This window comes from Xenopus laevis, chromosome 9_10L (assembly GCF_017654675.1).
Source record: "Xenopus laevis strain J_2021 chromosome 9_10L, Xenopus_laevis_v10.1, whole genome shotgun sequence".
In the NCBI taxonomy this organism is placed as follows: domain Eukaryota; kingdom Metazoa; phylum Chordata; class Amphibia; order Anura; family Pipidae; genus Xenopus; species Xenopus laevis.
This window is the reverse complement of record NC_054387.1, coordinates 99,346,729-99,370,038: the sequence shown is the minus strand read 5'-3', so window position 1 is coordinate 99,370,038 and position 23,310 is coordinate 99,346,729. Positions and strand designations below refer to the sequence as shown.

At 38.0% G+C, this 23,310-nt stretch overlaps 1 protein-coding gene across 6 annotated transcripts in view; it reads right to left on the bottom strand.

Annotated features, from left to right (window-relative positions):
* Window positions 1-10,005: 10,005 nt before the first annotated feature.
* Window positions 10,006-23,310, bottom strand: part of clec16a.L (C-type lectin domain family 16 member A L homeolog) — a 130,655-nt gene continuing 117,350 nt past the window's right edge. For 3 of the 6 annotated variants that reach the window (XM_041576983.1, XM_041576982.1, XM_018236297.2), the window contains 2 exons: window positions 18,775-18,870; window positions 10,006-12,404 (listed from right to left, as the gene is read on the bottom strand). In XM_041576983.1, the coding sequence (XP_041432917.1) occupies window positions 12,037-12,404; window positions 18,775-18,870 (464 nt within the window). In that variant the 3' untranslated portion in view covers window positions 10,006-12,036. Of the gene's footprint in view, window positions 12,405-18,774; window positions 18,875-23,310 lie in introns of all 6 variants that reach the window. The other 3 variants (XM_041576984.1, XM_018236298.2, XM_018236299.2) reach the window with 2 other exon arrangements.

Here is a 23,310-nt window from a genome sequence, read left to right as displayed (position 1 = left end):
ATCAATAACTTCAGAATGTGTGCCTCCCACATACATCTCACGTTTAGGGGTTACTGATTTAACTAACCCATTACCAAGGGGATTTTCATCTATGGGCAGGAGTCTGACAGGAGAGGAAAGAGGAATGGAAGGGACAGACATTTTTGCTGCAAAAGAAGCATCAAGAAATTTCCCAGCAGCTCCTGAATCAATAAAAGCCTTAACAGACACAGGTGTATTATTCCAAGACAGAGTGACAGGAACCAAAAACGGAACTAGAGGGGGGCGGGCCCTGGCGCAGGACGCGCAGCTGGGCCCCCGCCCCCCTCCGTAAACCCGGAACTGGCCGCCGAACATGCGGCGGGCGGACTGCCGGGGGGCCCTGAGGGGGTGTGGGCCCTGGCCCGCTCGTACCCCCTGCTCCCCCGGTAGTTCCGCCCCTGACAGGAACACAAAGCTTAGAACTAGTTTTACAGGGAGCAGAAATACAGCCTGAATGATTCTCCCCAACCTCATTCAAAAAGGTTTTCCCACCTTTACTGAGCAAGTACAAACAAAATGGCCTTTAGAACCACATTACATGCAGAGACCATGGAAACGTCCATGGAAACGTCCGCAGAATCGTTCTACAGGTGATAGTTTAGTGGTCCAAATCTACATGGGCTCCTCAGGAGATTGAGCAGGAGGAAAAGATTCAGAGGGAATAAAGACCTTGTCGGCAGGAGCATAACCCAGTCGCAAGACCTTTTCCTGATGCCTTTCCATTAATCTGCGATACACCTGTATAGCTACGTGCATTAAGGCTTCAAGGGATGTGGCTGGAGGAAAGTTAAATAAACTATCTCTAATAGCATCAGAGAGCCCCACCCGGGAATGGACTGCACAAATCTTTCATTCCACTGGGTATGAACAGCCCAGCGCCTGAACTCAGTACTGTATTCCTCTGCACATTTCTTTCCCTGTCGCAGGTTGCGGATAGCAGAATCTGCTGAAGCACAACAATCAGGATCATCATAGAGAAGGCCATGGCTTGAAAAAATGCTTCCAAAGAGACTTTTGCAGAGTCAGAAGCTGGTAAATTTAAAGCCCACATTTGGGAATCCCCCTGTAGGAGGGTTTTTACAAATTTAATTTTAGCCTCCTCTGAAAGAAAAGAGCATGGCAACAAGCTAAAATAAATCTTACAGCTTTCTCCGAATGCAAAGAACTGTTTACGATCCCCAGAAAATCTATTGGGAAAAGGAACCTTAGGTTCTGACTCTTGAATGGCAGGCTCTTGTTGCAAGGCTTACAGATGTGAAGCTAATAGTTGCAGGCACTAGATGACATGGTCTTGCTTTGCCTCTTGTTCCCCCGAGACGCTGGAGGAGATTTGCCAGGATTGCTTTTCTGGTGGCAAGGGAAACAGCCTCTCCTTCGGGCGTCCATGTTGGCCCAATATCATGTTACAATTGGTATCCAAGCAATCCCCGAAGTCCCGGTCTCGGCTCATTCCTCTGCTTTTAACATTCATTTTTGCTTTAGGAGGAGCCCTCTGATTCTCAGGTGCAGCCAGGTCTTAGTGTGAGAGGAGCAGGGAGAGAGTTCTGGGCAGGCAAGGAAACTGCGTGTAGTACAAGAAATGGAGAACAAGAAGCGAGGTCGTGAGGCAGAGTCTATACCAAAACAAGAGCAGGCAGTACAGATATATGAGACGGAGGAGTAGTCAGGGTCACAGGCCAGGTCAAAACACACCAATATCTAAGTACAAAGCAGGATCCGAAGGAATAGTCAAAGTTCAGGCAAAAGTCCGGACAGGCAGCAGACAATTCAGGAACAGGGACAGGCAAGGTCAAACACGGTTTAAACAATAACAGATCAGGAACTACCAAAATAGACCTATATTGGGCAATGATTCAGTGCAGAGGTCTTTATAGGTAGCCTAATCGCTTACACTGATTATATGGGACCAGATTGATAACAGCTGAAACAAGCCATGCCAATTTGCAATTATAAGCATAGCAATAGAAATGAACAAGGGCTTTGTTGTTTGCTCACTTAGGGGCGAATTCACTAACCTCTGAAAATTCGCCAGCGACTGCTTTGCTCACAGTGCAACACTTTACCAGGCATAGATTCGCCAGGACAACACTAATTCACTAAAATCCGAAGTTGCGTCCAGGGAGCAGAATGCTGGTGAAGTTGCGCTAGCGCTACTGAACCAAGCAAAGAGTTGGCTAATTCGCATACGGCGGGAAGTTAAAGTTGAATGGACATATATGATGCAGAAAATACATTACATTACACAAGCCCGGGAAACCTTAATAAAATAAAGTTGTTATATTCCCCTACACATGAGCCCACTGTATAGTTTATGTGCCATATGTAAGGAAATGTAGGGGGGAAGCCAGTTACCCTAAAAACTATTTACGCTCTCTTTCAGCCTATTACCGTGAAAAAGGAAAAGACACTAGCGTTTTTTGAGACTTAGAACAATTTTCAACTATTTTTTTAGGAACTCCTATCTACTCTACTGCACGGCAAGACTGGCTCAAGAGGTAACGTTCAGTAAAATCCACTACTTGGTGAATTTGTGTAGTTCATTTGCCAGAGCGCAACTTTGCCAGGCGTTAGAGAGTGTAGTACCGCTAGAGTCTATCTCCTTCGCTAGCGAAGTTACGCCATCGCCCGTTAGGTCCCTGGTTCAACTCCAGGCAGGATATTACAGTTGGGGTTGTTCATGAAGTGCAGAGATGCTTACGGGTGATATGATGACTATGTATAAATACAAGAGTATCTTACAATAATCTCTCTAATGCTTTATTTACCAGTAACAGATGACAAGTGGACACCCATTTAGATTAGAAGAAAGGAGGTTCTGTCTACATATTTAGAAGGATAGTTTTTTACAGTGAGAGCTGTGAAGATGTGGAATTCTCTCCCTGAATCAGTCGTACAGGCTGATACATTAGATAGCTTTAAGAAGGGGTTGGACGGTCTTTTTAGCTGAACCCATAATATGCACTGAAATAGTGATTTTAAGGTGCTAAAAGTCAAGTCTTTGTTGACCCAGTGTATATATTTGTTATGGTCATTATTACCATGGAGTTCTAGCACTTGCACCTTTGCTATATGTTCTAGATTGTTAGAAATGATTAGATCCAGTACAACATGATGGTTGGGTCCTCTACAGTCACATAAAATTGTCATATAGCAAGTTTATACATTTTTGTTAATAGTCCTCTAACCTAGAAGGAGCTGCTGGAACCTGACCTGAAACACAGTTGTATTCATTGCCCAAAACGGAGCCCCATATTGAAAGTGAGGTCAAAGTCAGTTACAATAAGATAAAATGTTTTCTACTAACCCATATTTCCTCTTCTAACTATTGACCATTTAAATACATGTCTTATGTTAAGCCTTGAAATCAATAACTATACATTAAAGTGGACCTGTCACCCAGACACAAAAAGCTGTTTGATAAAAGTCCTTTTCGAATTAAACATTTTTTATTAAAGCATTCATAGCTGTTGTAAGCTCATTTAAAAATCTCAACTGTCAATCAAATATTGTCTGCCCCTCCTCTATGCCTTAGGCTTAGGCAGACAATAACTTTCACTTTCTATTCAGCACTTACTAGATGTCACTGCTCTCCCCACATTCCCCCAGTTCCCATTTAATTGTGTAGCCAGGGCATGGGGATGGACATCAGGTCCCCCATTCTGGTGCACAAACAAGATTCTGAGATGATGCAAGGCTTGCCTTAATAACAGTGTCCACAAAATGGCTCCTGCCTGCTTGCTATAATTATGAATTCCCAGACTGAAGGAAACAAGATTCAAATAATTGATACAGTGTAATTAAAGTTCATTTTGCTTGACTAATGTGATAAAATAGGATTATGAACTTTTTTTTGGGGGGGTTGACGGGTTCCCTTTAATATACATTGAATTATAAGTGCTAGTACTTGCCCATTTTTTCTTTAAGCAAGAAAAATATGTATGCAGTTGCCACTCTATGGTTGAATGCTGTAAACAAATTCTGATAACATTTTGACCCACTTGTCCACTTCCTAATATGTTTATATAATATGAAATAAAAGGGGGTTAGGTACCAGTATTTCAGCACTGCATTAGCCTTAGGGCTACATCAAAACATTGCACTAGTAACTCTATCCACCCCGGGGCATACAGTATCTATTAAGTGAAGAGTACTCCGCTTCCAAAGAGATGGTTAAATTGTAAATCTGTATCCCCTGTATTTCCTTAGCCCAATTTCTTCCAAAAGAACAAATTCAATATTTTAAAAATGATCTGTTACACATGACGTTAAAGGGGCTGTTAACCCAACTGTACCTCCTTTCCACAGCGCCCATAGTTTTCTAGGAAGAAAATTCATCAGTACTAATTCTGCTGATGAAAAACTTTATTATAAATGCAAAAGAATTGACCAATGGAAATGCTGATTGTCAGAACTATGTCAGATATCTTGATAATTATGACATTTTTGTCTTCATTATAATACACTGGAATCAAACATAGGGGTAAAGGACAGTTTTTTTTACAGTGCTATTAAAGCTTCCAACTTTGGAAAGGTTTTATTGTGCAATATTGCTTTAAAAACACAACCCTGATGTTGCTGGACTACAGTTCCCAGCATACCTCAACAGTTATTATTTGTTGAATTACTCTGTGATTTGTAAACCAGCAACAAGTGTAGGTAAGCAGTGCAGCAGGGTTTACTGTCCCTTAAACACACACACACACAAGTAAGAAATATGTAGGTGTTTGCAAAACAGAGTCATTTCTCTAAAGTTGTACTTGTGGGGCTTTACATGTAATTTACATGTAATGTCACTGCATACAGAGGTATTTCCAAATAGTTCTAAGAGCAACAATAAACATTTCCTTCCCCAAATATAAACATGATAAAAAAGCAGTTTAAAACATTCATTTGGGTAGAGTTAAACAAGTCAAGTATTCAGAAAAGAGACAGTGATATTCAGTGATAATCATAAATACCATTCCTGAATGAACCATCTACTCAGTGTTCACAAGCCCTCATTATTCTGCTTGCACACAGTATTGGAATGCAGTAGATAAGAATAAAACAGTGCCACCGTGAGTTCTTTACATATTCATTAAAGGAATGTAACCTGTAAGATAACTTATATAGTATGTTATAGAATGGCTAATTCTAAGAAACTTTTCAACTGGTCTTCATCTTTTCTCTTTCATAGTTTTTAAACAATTTGTCTTTATCTTCTGACTGCTTCCAACTTTCAAATGGGGGTCACTGACCCCATCTAAAAAACAAACGCTCTGTAAGGCTACAGATGTATTGTTATTGCTACTTTTTAGTACTTATCATTCTATTCAGGCCTCTCCTATTCATATTCCAGTCTCTTATTCAAATCAATGTATGGATGGGTATTGGTATTAGGTTTACATTATTGTAATATTGTTGAGGGATTCCCTTTCAGCTTTCTTCTGACTGTGCGGGTTGTACAACAGCAGACAAAGTCTGAGCCATTCGTTTGAATCTTGTATACAGGAGTTGCAATAGAGTATATAGTAGTATACAGATGAGCAGAATTACCTGTAGGAATGAGAAGAGATAGGAATTAGTTCCATGGAACTGCCTTGTTTAAAGGAGAACTAAAGCTTAACCAAATAAGTAGCTATAAATGCTGTACATTAAGTTTTGAGCTTCTATACCAGGCCAAGGCAACCACAGCCCTTTAGCAGTAAAGATCTGTGTCTCCAAAGATGCCCCAGTAGCTCCCCATCTTCTTTTCTGCTGATTCACTGCACATGCTCTGTGCTGCTGTCACTTACTGAGCTTAGGGACCCACTCACAATATACAGTACACGCAGAATATAAATGTCAAAATATGGGGCTGATTAGTAATCAATACAGATAATTACTACATGGCCGCACAGAAACCAGTGCAATTAGCATCCAATATAATAATCGGCCCTCAAGCAGCAGCTTATATTACAGGCCAACCTCAATTTCTGCTTGATAATTTGCGACGACCCCTAAGCTCAGCTTCTCAACAGCTGCTCAGAGCCCACTGAGCATGTGAATGTCACAGACACTTTCCAAGATGGTGACCCCCTGTGACAAGTTTTAAGTCCTGGATCATTGCTGCTATTGACAAGCTGAAACTTTAGGCTGGTGCAATAAATTCAATATATAAAATATGGCATTTTTATTCAGCCATATTCATTTTTAGGGTTTAGTTCTCCTTTATCTGACATTTCCTAGCACTTGTTAAATATAAGCACTTAGGAAACGTTATCACTAGTGCCATGCCCCTGACATACTAGAATAGTGACAAAGGAAGTTAACTGGGTGGAGTAAATGCCAAAGTACAATTATGAGATAATACAACAGAATTGCATACCCTTCTTAGTTAAAGGGAAATAATGTAATATAATATATATATATATATATTACAAACTTTTCTGTTTTTGCACCTTAAAAGCCCTGTGAGTGCGGTTTTTCCAGCATTTTGTTTTACATAATACCATTAACCAGCACCAAGGCAGCTGTCTTATATTGCATGAGTGCTCCAGCTTGACGAACAATATATATATATATATACGCTGAGACAAAAGGTATTTGGGGGGGGGGGAACTTTCCCTTCGCCAGGAATGGAGCGAGTCGGCAGTTTATTAGCCCGTGTTGAGGACCTCAGATGGACCTTGCCCAACAAGCAGATGTTTTAGTGATGGCCAGCTTAAGAGCCCTAGAGGAGAAAGAAAAGTAAAAATCACTAATGGATTCCAAGTTGTTAAGCAACCCCAGTGATTCTAGTCACTTACCTGCTACCCCAGGCTGGTATCGCCATCTTGTTCCAGTGTCCCAGGAATCCTCTGCAGTAGCCAGGGCAAGTGACTTTGTAGTACTGAGTTCCCAGACAGCAGAACTTCATATTTTTGTGAATCTGAGAAAGAGAAATATTCGGACATAGCATTATTTATTTTATGGGCAGTGAGTGTTACAGATGATTTTGCACATGGTCAGCAGAAGGAATTATGGAAAAGAAGCCCTGTACCCCTCCTAAAAATGGGCATTTACACGTCATTCCATAGAGCAGTGTTTACCAACCAGTGCTCACCAAGCTCTTGGATGTTGCTCCCAGTGGCCTCAACGTTGGTGCTTATTTTGTATTTCTGGCTTGGAAGCAAGTTTTTGTTGCATAAACAAAGCCTCCTGTAGGCTGCCAATCCACATAGGGGCTAACATCCCCAGGGCCTGTATTCATGTTTGTGTTGATCCCCGACTCTTTATAAATTTGAATGTGGCCCACAGGTATAAAAGGTTAGCAACCCCTGCCCTAGAGGCTGATACTAAAGCACATCCAGGGCAGTATGCTGAACAGATTTCTAACTACAACTTCCACTTTATTGAAGCTAACAGGGCAGGGATTTCCAACCAGCATATGTAGATCCTTGTGGATCCACAAAAGAGGTATTTTGGTTGAGCAAATACCATCTTGGTTTTAATGTAAACTGCTGGGGCTCATCAGTGAAGTGTTGGGCACACATGCTTATCAAAAAACCCTGCACTGAAGAGCACAATAAAGAGGAAATACTGCTCCTGCTGGACTTTAAAACCCAGAATACACATTTCCCAAGCAGGGAGGCTCCATCGTATAAAATATGACCAAAGGTAAATAGCTAGGACCACCATGTGACATGGTATTTGTGCTTTATGCAAATTTCCATTATTTTATCTATTCTTTAATTATCACATACTCCCTTTGTACCCTCATTATCAACCTCTACTACTTAGAATTGCTGTTACACCCATTTAACTCAACACAAGCATATTGATATTTTTCTTTTGCTAACAGTAGGATCCCTGATGCAGTGTCAGACTGGGTTACCCAGGGCTCATCGGGTACCCAATTCAAAAATCCAACCCCCTTTCCATCCCACCACTCCACAACACCACTACTTACTCCCCAAAATTGGCCCACACCTCTGAGGAAAACTTAAAGGTGGCAATGCATTCTTTATTGGAACAAAGGCAATTTGTTTGAATCTTTCTGTAGATTTATCTCTTTATCAATTCCAACCAAGCCCTAAGGTCCCTTGGCATGGACACAAGGCCTTCCCATTAAGGAGATATTTTGTTTAAAAAACAAGAATGTACCAGTCTAGTATACTCTTTTAAATATAGAAGGAATGTGCTGAGAAAAGTAGTGTTTCAGGCTGGTTGATTGAATATTTCTGCAAAAACCCTACTAACCCCGCCCATCTCTTTCACTTCCTGCTGCCTCCATTCCCGGCTGTGCAGGGGAGCCAGCGGCACTCAGCACACTGCACTGTAGGACAGGAACCAATCAGCAGCTAGGCTGACCAGATATCAGGTGTGAATAAACAATCAATATCCAGTAATGCTAAAAGTCAGATTGCTGTGAAGGAAGCAACTCCGACTACTTTAATGCAAAAAGGCAAATCTTAGTGTGAGAGACATTTATGGATCAGTCAGGTAACGTACAGTAGATACAACTGTACTGGGCCACAACATTCCTATGTCTGCCTGCCAGAAGGACAGTTTGTATTCAATGTCATTGGACTACAAGAAATTATCATTAATGGCTCCTCAAGGGCACTTTCAAGCACTTAAAGGATAAAATCAAAAGTACAGTACTGAAGAAATACGTACTCTTGAGAATTTAAAGATGAATATATTAATATGTACATCAGCTCTAGAAATAAAAGAAAGTTATTTATGTACGTTTGTTTGTTATTCAGCCTTAGTGTGAGCCGTGTGCATGCTGTGTACACACTAGAATACTGTTACTTGTCCAGGTAAGGAGGCTGTACATGGTCATAATTAGATTGCCTTGATAAGGGGTAAATCTAGTACTTTGTGAAGATACAGGAACAGACAGAAGCATTCCACCTCCAAGATTGAACTGTAGACCTCATACCAGTAGAAACATATTTTGATTGCGTTTTTTAAAATGCTCTTTAATAGCATGCAACATTTGTATTCAGCAAAGGGTTTCATGAATATGTTCAAAGTCCCTCTAAGGACACACACAGTCCATGTTGTGACTTTCCTTGTTCTGCCGCACAAGAATAGACCCCATTCATATTTATGAAGACTGTAACCCCATGACAGCACATCCTTTTTTTTTTCCTTTAAAATCCTGGGTCCAACACATGTGCAGTAGAGTGAAAACGCTGGCTTTTTTTGTTGAAGTTCAGGGTTTTACTTTACTGCACATGAATCACTCCAGGGTGCTTGCTGGTAGAAACCCAGGACACGGCAGTTTTCTGCCAATAGGAGCACTAGTCTAGGGTATTAGGTAAGTGAATTCAATCACTGGGGGGGGGAGACAAACTTTTGGCACCCCCCAGCGATTGTTGCCTTTTCTTCTCCTTTAAAGCTCTCCAAAAAACACATTTAAAGGAAAACTATACCCCCCAAACAATGTAGGTCTCTATTAAAAGATAATGAGTAAAACAGCTCATGTGTAAAAACCCTGCTTCATGTAAATGAACCATTATCATAATAATATACTTTTTTAGTAGTATGTGCCATTGGGTAATCATAAATAGAAAATTGCCATTTTAAAAAATAAGGGCCGCCCCCTGAGATCATAAGATTCACTGTGCACACATACAAACCACATGTAAGGTCACATGAGCCAATTAACAGACAGAGTTCTGACTTTTGCTTCCTCACTTCTTCCTGTTACAGTTAGAGTTGCAGTATTTCTGGTCAGGTGATCTCTGAGGCAGCACACAGACCATCACAAAATGGTGGTTCAAGGTAAGAGATGTAAAAGGGCAATATTTATGTAAATATATATTCCAGTTTGGTAAGATTCTTTAATATGTCATTCAATTTGATATAAACTATCTGTTGCTTAAGTATTCATTTTGGGGGTATAGTTTTCCTTTAAGAGAAAAATGTATGCAAAGAGATGATGCATCTATGTATGTAGCATTTGGGAACTCATTCCTTTGCAATACTACATTTACACAGAAAATGAATTAGAAGAGGTGCAGCACAGTTAGATAATGCAAATGTGAAAAGCTTTATTAAATTGTATGCAATATGACTGAAATACTGATAATGAACCCAGTATGCAATAGTGTGCGTAGGGAATATGCAATAAATTAACATTTGTTTGGAGAGCACAGGCCTGCTGTACTTGGGCAGAGAACAGTTCTATGAACTACATAAAGCATTTTAAATTGACCTTTCAAGGAGATTACTTTAAGCAACACATAGGGGGTTATTTATCGAAGGTTGAGTTGTTTTTTTACCTGAAGAATTCAAGGGTAGTTTTGTGTCAAAAGTCGAATTTTCGTGTTAAAAAACAACAGCAAATTTTTCAGGTTTTTAAAAGAATATATAATTTTTCAAGATTTACTATACCCCGAAGATTACTATAGCTTCATTTTGAAAATAGTCCAGCTAAAACCAAAGTCATGTAGAAGTCAATGGCAGAGGTCCCTTGAACCATTTGAAGATGTTTGTAGCCTTCATGATGTTCGGGTTTTTTTCGGTGGGTTTTGTTCAAAAACTCGATTAATTTGAGCAATTTGAGGTTTTTTTTTTTTCGCCAAAAACTTGATAAATTAGAGTATTCAGGGTTTTGACCCCAAATTCACTGATTTGAGTTTATTCAAGGTATTAAAAAACCTCACTAACTCGACCTTTGATAAATAGCCCCCATACTGTGCAGTCTCTACATCTGACAATGGAATCACTTCTCCAATACAGGGTTTTATGCGGGAAAACTAAATTCTAATTCAATGGAGCAAGGGAAAAGAACTTATTAAAACATAATGCAGGGGAGCTGTCATAGATAAGCATACATTAATTTAAAGAAAAAAACAGTATTGTAAAATATTTGAATAGATTCATAAAATTAATAAATATGACCTGTATGAGAGTCGATAAGAGTCAGAGGCTTTTTGTTGTGTACTGGAACTGGTCATTATTACAATGTTCAATAGTCATTAGACAAAATGAAATCAAAAGAGTAAAACATTTTTCTTAATTATTTGTCAATCTGATTATTAAGACTGGATGCCCCCCCCCAGAAATAACAATATTAAAACATCATATTGTAACATACTATACACAGGTATAGATACCCACAGTACAGATGTTGCTATGGCAGAATGTATGCGGATAATGGGTGTATTGTTTTTCAGCAGACTAGAATAACCAAGTTTCTGTTGACTTTTATTCATATATAAGACATGAATGTTACAGCCGAATTTTTTAAATAAAAGCAAAAGGCTACACAGACCAAAAATGGCCAATGAAGGAGTGGCACAATAGTCTAAAGCAACATAAGCTGAACTTTGTTGGTCTCTGTTTAAGAAGCTTTAAACTATGGCTCCACCATGGTCAGTAACAGTCTATGCCAGTGGTTCCCATGTTGTAGGTCTTGGAGCAATGGCAGGGTCTCTCTCAAATGACAGTTAGGGCAGAATATGTATTTGGTGTCCTTGGAATTCTTGAAACTAGGACTTAATGAGTGACACGCTGATATTTTAGTATATCTGTACTCGTTTCATAAGTTAAAAGCCCTGACCAAAGACTGAACCTAGCCTCCAGCCAAGACCAGACAAAAACAACTTAAAATGAAACTGAACGCAAGGAAAAGCTAATAACATGTTCAAGTGACAGCCAGTGCAAAGACCGGACAGTGTCATCTGTGGAAAGGGGACAGACACCACAAATGTAACAAAACAATCAACACAAAAAGCAATGTGATTATCACAATCAAGAATCGTTATCATTCCAGTGGCTTTAATTTAAGTTAAATAAAGTCTCATATCTCCCACATCTGGTTAGAAAGCAGAAGCATGAAAAGCAGCGCAGGGCAGTTCTTATGGGGACATCAACTGGCTGGTAACTTCTGTACATGGCTATTTCTTCTGAATGTCTATAGAAAGATTGACTTTACAACATCAGGACAGTGCTAAAAAGAACCAGTTCCTCAGTCCAAAAGAAAAGAGCTGCAAATGGTAGTTGAATGTTGAGCTCAAGTCATTATTATGGCTTTCAATATCTTACAAAATAGATATATCACTGTGTCTCCATTATTACTGCTTGCTCAGTGTCGGGGGGCACACCAGTGGCATCTTCATTGTCACTAGAGGTCTCTGACTCGATGTGAGCTTGTAAAATGCTACTGATCGAATGAATACTTTGTGGGTCAACAGGCGGAACCAGAGTCAGGGATTCCACGCTCAACGCATCTGTGTTTTCATCAGATATTAAAGATATAGTTGGTTGGGGTGCTGGAGTCAGACTGGGAGCCAAGTTGGTTTTTTCAGTGTCTGACTTGTTTAAAGAACTTTTCCTTATTTTGGAGACTGCTGCCTGAGCCTCATCAGCACTTTCTTCTTGGTTGCTTGGAGTCAGCTGAGGCTGGTCACAAACGGATGCATCATCTAATAAAAAAAGTAATACATGGAAATATGTGAAAATGTGCTAGTATTAAGTAACATCTATGAAGAGAGGTGCAAGACACACAACAACAAAGTAGATAAAAAAAATCCAGTTATGACAAGATAAAAAAAAAAAAAAAAATACACTTTTCTTCCCAGCTGAAGTTTTTGCATGGTTCTCATTGAGAGACACAGAAATACAACATGCTAAGTAAAGACATTGCTTGGCAGGAGAATGCATTCAGCTAGCGGAACAATACATATCCAAGTGGTAACAGCCCTCAGATTTCCGTTTTATTGCTGGCAGGTTCTCAATGGCTCGCATCTCAACCTAACATCCTTTGTTCTGCTGGAAGTAACATGAATATACTTGTTGGAGTTGGGTCTCAACCTGAGACTGAAAGAATGAGTGAATTAAGTTGTTTGGAGCAGAAAAAAGGTAAAATAAAAATCCCTCTCGCTGTTTCATTGTAATAACAACTTTCTCTCTTTAGCCGATTGAGCCTTATTTCCATCCGTTAATCGCAGTCCTTCTCATAAGTTCTACAATAAGAGACCAAGCATCCTTTTGTACTGAAGAGGAACCAATACAAGCAAAGAATGCTGTTTGCTTAGTAGAAGTTCTGCAGAATCCAGAAATGTATTCTAAAGAAATCTTTAACATGGCTAAAAAAATTGTTTGGGTGCCACAACAAGAAATCCAACCAAACAGAAGACAGCCGGCACTCACAGATCCCATAAAACAGGCCTGTAAAACAACGGATAACTTTATTTCAGGCCACAAGGTAAATAAATACATAGCCCTGTTTTATGTATTAATTTACTTCCTAGTCTGAAATAAAGTTCTCTGTTCTTTTACAAGCCTGTTTTATGGGATCTGTGAGTGCCTGCTGTATTCTGTTTGGTTGGATACCTTCACTTTGAGTTGCATGTGCACTCAGACCCCACGTACTACTGGTGACATTACAAATTTATTGGTTTTGCATTGGGAATTTCCTTCTTTGAATGCCACAACAAGCAACCCTAATTCCTTAATTTATGCATTTAACGTACTGCAAAAGAATGTCTAGGACTATGCAATAATTTTACAGCTTGATAAAGAAAATGTTTATTGTACAGATAAATGAAGTCTTCTTAAGAATGCGAAGATGTCACATTATGATGACCACCATTAAATAGATGTCTAATTTACTTTGTTCTCTTTTTTTAAACCTACAATATGAGGGATTGGGTACTCGGAGACAGAGAACATCATAACTTTTAATGAAACATCATTTCGATTAATACCTTTACAATAGGGTGTTAAATCCACCTATGAGGGATGAGAAAGCTGAAATGTACGTTCAAAAAACTGTTGCATGGCAAGTTAAATTTCCTTTAAGAAAATATTTTGGAATTTGTTTCATCTCCATGACAGTATCAAAAAGTACACAATCCCTTCACCAGTGTGATGGCCTATAGTTCTCTGGTGTGTATATGCTTCTGTGAGCTACAGGGTCCTTTTTATAAAGGGGCCAAAAATGCTCAGAAATGTGGACCCACCATCAACTGTTATTTGCTATAACTTATGACTGAAGCATCCCGCAAAAATGGGAGGCCCCTTAGTCTCCATTCCAAACGGAATGCTGTTGAATAATAGCCACTATTTAGCCAAACTGAATTTTTATGATAATTTACTGGAGAAAAAATGTGGCCATAAAACAGCCTCTATATTTTACTGTTCATTTCCATCACTCAGGATGTCACACAAGGCATATTCTCCATGGATGTGCAGACTTGAGCACTTTCAGGCCAAAATCCACTTGTATGCGTGGTGGGAACCAGTTGCTATTGAAGTCAATGGCAATCTGCACAGGAAGCACTGCCTGCTTTTCTGCCAGCTGAGAAAACTCCCTGTCTAACATTAGCCTTAATGTACTACATTTCCATAAACCACCTGCAGGGAGAAAAAAGATTTACAGAAGGAATGCCAACAAACTCCATGGTTAGAAAGTTTCCTGGCAGATTCTACAATGAGCTCCCAGCAGGGAAAGGGAGGAATGAGGGGTTTAGCCAGTAGCACATAAGAACTATGAATGTATCACAGTTTGTCTGCTTGCTTCTCTCCATTGAAGAGCATTGAAGGCATTATTTTTTTATGATTTTACCCATTTAATGTAGCATTGATATATTGTGTAGAGTGGGGGTCCACAATCAGTTATACCCTTGAGCAACATTCATATATAAAAAGAGTTGGGGAGCAACGCAAGCAAGAAAAAAGTTCATGTGGGTGTCAAATAAAGGATATATGTGGACTGGCAGCCTACAGGAAGCTCTGTTTGACAGTACACCTGCTTTTTATGCAACTAAAACTTGCTCCAAGCCTGTATTTCAAAAATAAGCACTTGCTTTGAGGGCCCTGGGAGAATCATCCAAGGGGTTGGTGAGCAACATGTTGTTCATGAGCAATTGAAAATTGAAAAATGTCTTTCTATGCTGCAGAATCACCACAGGACTCTATACTCTGTTCTGAGTTTGTAAAATGACCCTTTTATTATAGAAATTTTTAGAAATAGATTTTATAAAATTGAATGGAGTGTATTATCTGATACTTTATAGAACTGCTTTTTTTCTGGGTATTTTAAGGTTCCCCAAACCAACTGAAGAATGAAAAATGAAACATTTTATCACCCAAAACAATGAGTAAATAGAAGTGTTTCCATGCGGTGCGACAATCTGAATTCAGAAAGTGTAATACTGTAGAAGCTGGCCAGAATAAACCAGCTGAGACGGATGACACTAACAGGAACATTTCATTAGAATAATATCGACTCTAGTTCTGCTTATTTTTATCAGGTTCTACAGTCACCTCTTTCATTACTCCTTAGCTTTATCATCTGGCTTTTCTGATGAACTACAGCTCATAAACATGCTCAAAATTATGACTAAACAGTATGCAGGAAATAACCACAGAAATGATAACGGACACAAAACAGGATATTATGTCTGTGTGACTGATATGAAGAAGCATCATTAACATGGCACTACCCACTAGGTGGTTCTAAACTCTAGAGCCAACAGTTTCACCAAAGGTTATGTCTTCAAATGTCATTCTCAAGTTATTTCATTTATTATTAGCAAGACTGGCTGATAAAATAAACAGTTTGATATTGGGCCACATAAATGCACAATGTTGGTGAAATGCATTATATGTGACAGTTGGCATGGAATTACATGCAGAACGCCAATTAAAGGCGTGGTATAACTTTAAGGTAACTTTTATTATGTTATAGAACGGCCAATTCTAAGCAACTTTTCAGTTGTTTTTCGTTATTTATTTTTTATAGTTTTATAGTTATTTTCTTCTGACTATTTACAGCTTTCAAATGGGCGTCTCTGACTCCCTTCTAAAAACAAATGCTCTGTACGGCTACAAATGTATTGTTATTGTTACTTTTTATTACGGATCCTTCTATTCCAGTCTCTTATTCTAATCTATGCATGGTTGCTAGGGTAATTTGGAACCTAGTTACCAGATTGATTAAGATGCAAATTGAAGAGCTGCTGAATAAAAAGCTAAATAACTCAAAAACCTTCAATAATAAAAAATGAAAACAAATTGCAAATTGTCTCAGTATATCACTCTCTACATCATACTAAAAGTTATTTCAAATGTGAACAACCCCTTTAAAGGGCACAGTTGACTTTTTTGTGAAGTTTGAACAAACAGAAAAACAACGGAAGGCTCTTTCATGTGATTGGGACCTGGGATTTCCAGATAAGGGATCTTTCTGTAAAGTGGATCTACAAACATTAGGTCTGCTAAAAAACATAAGTAAGTAAATAAATTAATTTTAACTTAGTTTGGGTCAAGTACCAGCTACTGTTTTATTATTATTATTATTATTATTATTATTATTACAGAGAGAAGGGGAATAATATTTTTAAAGACTGGAATTACTTGCTTAAAATGGATTCTATGGAAGATGGCATTCCCATGATTGTAGGCTTTTTGGATAATGGATCTGATGCCTATGTTCAATAACTATGCCACTTTGAAAATTATGAATTTTGTGTGTGTATGTATATGTATAGACGCTTGCACTCTGAACCAGTCTTCCATAAACGTGGGTGCTGGGTCAAAGTATTTATGTAAAGTTAAAGAGGACCCGCACTCCTTGGTTAGTGCATCCAACGTTTCGACCCACATTAGGGCCTTTATCCTTGATAAAGGCCCTAATGTGGGTCGAAACGTTGGATGCACAAGTTTGAAAAATAAAGATATTTTTGGGGCCCCTGATGTCAGAACGCGCCATTTATAAGGATATAATTGCCCTAACTTTTCCATAATTCTGTAAAAACTACATTGCGACTATGTCTTGATAAGATGGAAACAAATTATATGGCAACTGTTGCTATTACGAACATTTACTAAACCGCAACCGATGTTGAATAAATAAGTTTCACTAATTGCTTTTATTTTATTTACACTTGTTTATATGTTTAATAATTTATTTAGTTGCTCAACTAAACTTGTTTTCTGCTGTTCAACCAACACACACTGATATCAGTCACTGACAGAGCTTCTGTTCTGGTTGGCTACTTCCAGCAGGAGTCATCAATTTACAGGACACTAGTGAGAGCCAGCAAGTTTGAGTGATTAGATATTGAGGAAGCACACTAAGCATTTGATAAAGAAATATTAGGCTTCCCCTGCAGTTCAGTTGACATGAATATTTTGAAGGGTCGCTTTTATAGTGTCAGTATCACTTTAACTGTAGTGAAAGGTATGGAGATGTTGGTGAGAAAATTCTGACAGCTACATATATTTTGCTACAGTTGCAGGAAGAAAGGGTGGGGCAAGGAGATTGTGGGAGTCAAAACCTATTTGTCACAAACGGTATCACTTGTGCAAAAATGTTAAGGCAAATTACCGACTTGCTGTGATACTATATTAAAATGCATTATTTATTATTCTTTATTTACATAAAGCTGACAAATTAACACAAACATTTTACAGATAGTACATGATAAGAGAGTGGGAGGCAGGACAACAAAGACAATTTAAGTGCAACTTATTACACTACCCTCATATAAAACAAAAAGCACTTACAGGAGCAGTAACCTGTAGCAAGCAATAAGAGGTTTGCTTTTAAAAAGGTGACGTAAATTCTACCTTCTGATTGGATACTATGAGTTACTGCTCCTGGGCAAATTTAGTGCAGTCTACTATATGTTTGGGCTATACCACATATAGTTTAATGAATAGCCCTTTGCACTCTACGGGGGTTATGTAATATCAGGAGCAAAGTTTGCTACACTTCGTATCACCTATAGCAACCAATCAGCAGGTAGCATTTACTGGTCACCTGTTTAAAAGGAAGGATCTTATTGGTTGCTATTGGTTACTACTCCTGGGCAACCATTATGCCTTTAATTACATATGGGGGTAAATCTGTGTTGTCCTGCCTCCAACTCTCCATCGTGTACTACATGGGATAAGGTACATGCATGACGGAGCACAGTGGGAGCAAATTGAGGACAACTTGGTCTATTAGGAACTGGCTGTATTTTCACAACAGTATTTTATAATTAACATCAGACCAGGGGCAAAACTGCAGGGATCGGGGGTGGCGGGTGCAATTGCAGCAGGGCCCACACCCCCTCAGGGCCTGTTGGATGCTTACGCAAATCGGCTACAAAAAAATGCATCCGAAAGGGGGTCCGGGTGAATGGCCTGGGAATTACTTGTTCAATTACTGCATCAGACCCTGCTCCAATAAAGCAAACAAAGGTCTTTCTCAAATTCTCACACAGACACTGGGGCCTCCTCTGATCAACGTGTGTAAACAATGTGTGGGTGGAAACCAGAGAGCATGATCATAAACCTTCGAATTTTAAGTTTTTTATAGTGCACGATTTCTGGTACGGCAGATCTTTAAAGCCAAAATCTTAGTGAAAATTCTACATAAGAGAAAACAATAAAAAGAGAATCCCACATGCAGAAGTGATCTTGCCAACATGAAAGAATGAAGCTTTTATAGACAGAGATAGACACAAGGACAAGTCACATACAGAGACAACGCATGCACAAATGTATCTGCATATAAAGAGAAACTTTTAGATTGTCCCCAGAGAAAGGAACAGCAAACTGAAGAGGGAGAATGTACATCAATCACAGATGGTTCCATAAAGAACATAGCAAACATCAGCTATTATACGTGTTTTATCTTCCACTTTAAGAATTCACAGACCTGAAACAGATTAAAAACTGACAGTTTCATGGTTATGTGATTTAGGGTGTGGCATTGATGATGACCAAGTATGGATGCTGGATCTGTGGTTGATCTCTAATAAGCTAAGTCTGGAAGCCATGTATTTTTGCAAGACTCACTGAGGCAGCTGCCGCTGGATGGCCTAAACCCAGTGTCCGCCGTGACTGTCTGCCTCCGAGAGACTAAACACTCGCCGTCTTCCTTTCCTGCCAGACCTTACTAGAGGGAAACATAGTGACAGATCATAGAGGCTGTAGCAGTGGAACAAATAAAGGAGAATACAAAAAGGAAAGGAGCACAGAGGTTAAACGACACATTAAAATAGCAGGTTAGACAAAGACAACGAAACAAATGCATTCTGGTCTCCTAGAAGGACGTGCAAACTAATACCTGCTACGGACGTGCAAACTAATAGCTTACCTTACCCACACATTCAGTTGAATATAGCTATATTGCTTCCACGATTCAGTTTTTTACATAATAAATTGCTTTGTCTAACCCAATGACACACCAGGCAAAGGCACCATATTTAATCTCATTTATACCCACCAGATATCATACAGAACTGCTTCCCTTGTACTATGTTTTACTCTTTGTGCACTAAGACAACAATGTATTACAAGTATGGGATCTGTTATTCGGTAACTCGTTATCCAGAAAGATCCAAATTATGGGAAGTCAGTCTCTGATAGATTCCATTTCAATCAAATAATTCCGATATTCTTTTTCTCTGTAATAGTAAAACAGTACATTGTACTTGATCCGAACTAAGATATAATGAATCCCTATTGGAGGGAAAACAATCCTATTGGAATTAGTTAATATTTAAAATAATTGAGTAGACAATGTATTGACATCCAAATTACGGAAACATCCCTTATCTGGAAAACACCAGGTCCTGAGCATTCTGGATAATTAGGTCCCATACCTGTACTATTGCTGATGTAATTAATTAGTATTCACTTTTTTTTTTTTTAAAGTATGCCTTGGAGCAACAACTGGACTTTCTTACCTGATAAAAATATTGAATCAAGTGTACAGTTAATTCAGTTGCTTTATAGGTAATTAACAACACAATTATTGCTTCTGAAGAATATTATTTTGCCCCACAGAAAAAGGCCTTGGGAGTTTTTACTACATTTAAAACAAACAAGCACCTGAATCAGAATCGTATATTTCTGCCACTACAGCTGTACTACTCATGCACCATAAACTAAACTACCTCCTGGCCACAAGTAAGGGAATCCTTTGGAATAACAGTGTTCCAATAATAACATGAAGGTGATTCCTAATCATTTGGGATCAAAGTATCAACGCGCTTGTATCTAAATTAACTTTTCTATTCAAGGGTTAACTCATCAATTATAAAAAGATAAGAAATGTACCTGATTTTTTTCAAAAGCTGACTTGTGCTCAAAAGGTGCAGATTCTTAAGATATTTTCATCAATAATTAGAAAAAAGGGAAATAAACCCCTTAATAAAATAGCAGGTTAGAAAATTAAATAATTATCAGGTTGGAGATATCTTAAAAGGAAAATTCAAACTCAATTTGCCCCTAGACATTACACCAAGAGTAAGAAGGCAGAAGCCTAGGGGGAATGGTCTCAAAAATTAACTTCCCTAAGCTTAAATATCCTAAACCCCAATGGGCCTTAAGAAGCCAAGAAGAGTTTAAACTATTAATTGCATTAAAAATGTTGCTAGTCAAAACAGATGCCTATATATACCAGTTTTCTTCCTTGGTGTCTGTAAAATTCATTAAAAGGAATTAAAAAGAAAGATATGCAGAAGAAGTCAATATAAAGGACCCCTAGAGATAACAAGTTTTTTTTAATTATTTGCCTTCTTCTGACTCTTTGCAGCTTTCACTGACCCCATCTAATGTTCTGTAAGGCTCCACATTTATTGTAATTGATACTTTTATTATTCTTCTTTCTATTCATATTCCAGTCTCTTATTCAAATCATGGCATGGTTGCTAGGGTAATTTGGACCCTAGCAACCAGACTGCCAAAATTGCAATCTAAAGAGCTGATGAATAAAAAGCTAAATAACTCAAAAACCACAAATAAAAAAATGAAAAAAACAGCTGCAAATTTTTTTTAGAATATCACTCTCTACAGCATACTAAAATTTAATGTAAAGGTGAACAACCCCTTTAAATAAGGGGTACAATGGTACAAATATCTTTACGAGTTAGACTGTGAAGTTCAATGGTTGGAAAACTAACATTCTCCGGCCAAATTAGAAGCGGTCTTATAGGACAGCAAGGACAAGGATAACAGAGTGCTTGTTTATTCAGTATACAAATTGAGCATAGCACAGGTTTTTAGGCTACGTTTCCGAAAGTTTACTTACTTAAATCAAGTATAGTATTTTATATATTTTTTATAATATATTGGTTTATATTAATGCAATGCGTGTGCTTGTTTTCACAGTTATACATTGGTCTCCTTCATTTATGATTATATATAGGGAATACATCATGAAGATTAGGTGATAAAACAGATGGTAATGCGTCACTGGTTCTTGTTAGCATATAATGTAGGGAAGTACCCACCTGCCTTTCAATAAGAAATATTCTGTACACACAATGCACAGATAAACTCACTATTTATACATTGGACTAATTTATGATGGACTGGCATTTTTACAGAGCAGTAATGACAGTAATGGGTTGTAAAAAAACAATGAATCCTTCCAGATTTAACATGTTATATTTCATACTGGAACATTCAAGTTCTTCTAAACCTACAGTATAAACCCCTCTTACATTGCATTCTTTCTTGGGATTCATGGGGTGTTAGACAGTATTGCTGAGCTCGAACACCTCATAGAGAAGAAGGGAATTTGACTGCTCAAAGATGCTGAACTTATTCCGACAAATTAGGGAAATTTATTTAACTGTACAAAAAAAAAATCCAACAGACGGAATCTTTCAGGATTATCCAGTTAGGGTTTTAGTAAATGTGCCCAATAATGAATTCATTCCCCCTCAAAAATAGAGATGTCCTTTAACCCCTCTATATTTACTATAATGTTCTTTCTTTTTATATAAACCTAAAACACATTTTCCACAATACTGCATTAATGCATAGCTGGCAGGTTCAGACCAGTTCAAAGAATTCCAAGGGAAAAGACTAAATAAGCAAGATTAATTTAAGACTTTGGCAGATGTTAAGTGGCCTTGTTAAAATAGAACAGACTTCTGCTTATGAAGGAAATGATAAAGAAGCTGCACCAACAAATAAGGCACGATGTAGTCCTTTAGCCTTTAACAGATGTTTCTTCTTGAACAGATTCAGAACACAAATATAGCAGGGATCACCATACTTCCCCAATTGTATCTGACTTACAGAAATAAACTCTGGTTCTTTCCAAATAACAGAAGCATAAACTTTGAGCAAAATATACCTTCTCTCTCTCTATTTTTTTTTAAATTATATATATATATATATATATATAATATATATATATATATATATATATATATATATATATATATATTCGCTTGTATTGGTTAGTAACAGCACTCACGCTATGTTCTCTTCGTATGTGTGGTGCAAGTCCAGATGAGGTTTTCCGGTCTTCCCTCGTTATATAATGTACAAAAATGGACAGCACTCACGAATTGTATGCAAAAATTTATATTATAGTGAAAAAAGCATATACATCACCATATGTGTACACATTTTGTAACGACGTTTCGAGCCAGTTTAGGCTCGAAACGTCGCTACAAAATGTGTACACATATGGTGATGTATATGCTTTTTTCACTATAATATAACTTTTTGCACACAATTTGTGAGTGCTGTCAATTTTTGTATATGTATATATATATATATATATATATATATATATATATATATATATATATATATTTAGGTGCCATTTCTGTTATGACTCAACAATTGAAAAAAAAAGTAATGTGACATATGTTTTAAATAGTGAAGCTATTTAGAGGTGGTCTAAACCACATATTTTGAACTATTTTATGCATAATAACGACCTTCTTGCAATTAGATAAAGGTTGGGATTTCTGGGTGGCAGGGAGTGATGGTATGGACCACATTCTATCTACTCCCACACGCTGATGCTTTTGAAGGGTAATTTATATTTATATTATGCAAGAACATAACTCACCATCCCTTATAAACCAAGAATTCTAAAAGTGAACCCCTTAGTAAATCTGAACTATACTAAAGAGAGCTTATCTGCATTATGAATAACAGCTCAGTAGAAAAATCCTCCCCTCAGGCATATTTACATCCCATATGTTAATGACTGCATTTGCTCTATCTTTAAATCAGAGCCATTTAATGCACTATTAAAAGTCTGTTAAAAGTGCATTCCCATTCACTTAGCAATTTTAGTTAATCGAAGATGCCTATATCGATCTTCATGCCAGCACTAATTACCTCCTGAAATTAATGGGCCACGGAAAATAAAAAAAAAAGGCCATTCTGGGAGTGAAAACAAAGTCTCTATGCCAGCTCAAGTTCAGTTAAAATGGTACAGTTAAAATGGTATACTACATGAATATGTCTCCATGCAAAATTGTTTAAATTCTAAGCAGAGATAATTCCCATAATGTGTTGGATGCATCAATCATGGACGTTTACAACGAGTCTTTCATTATCTTCAACCACCTTCTT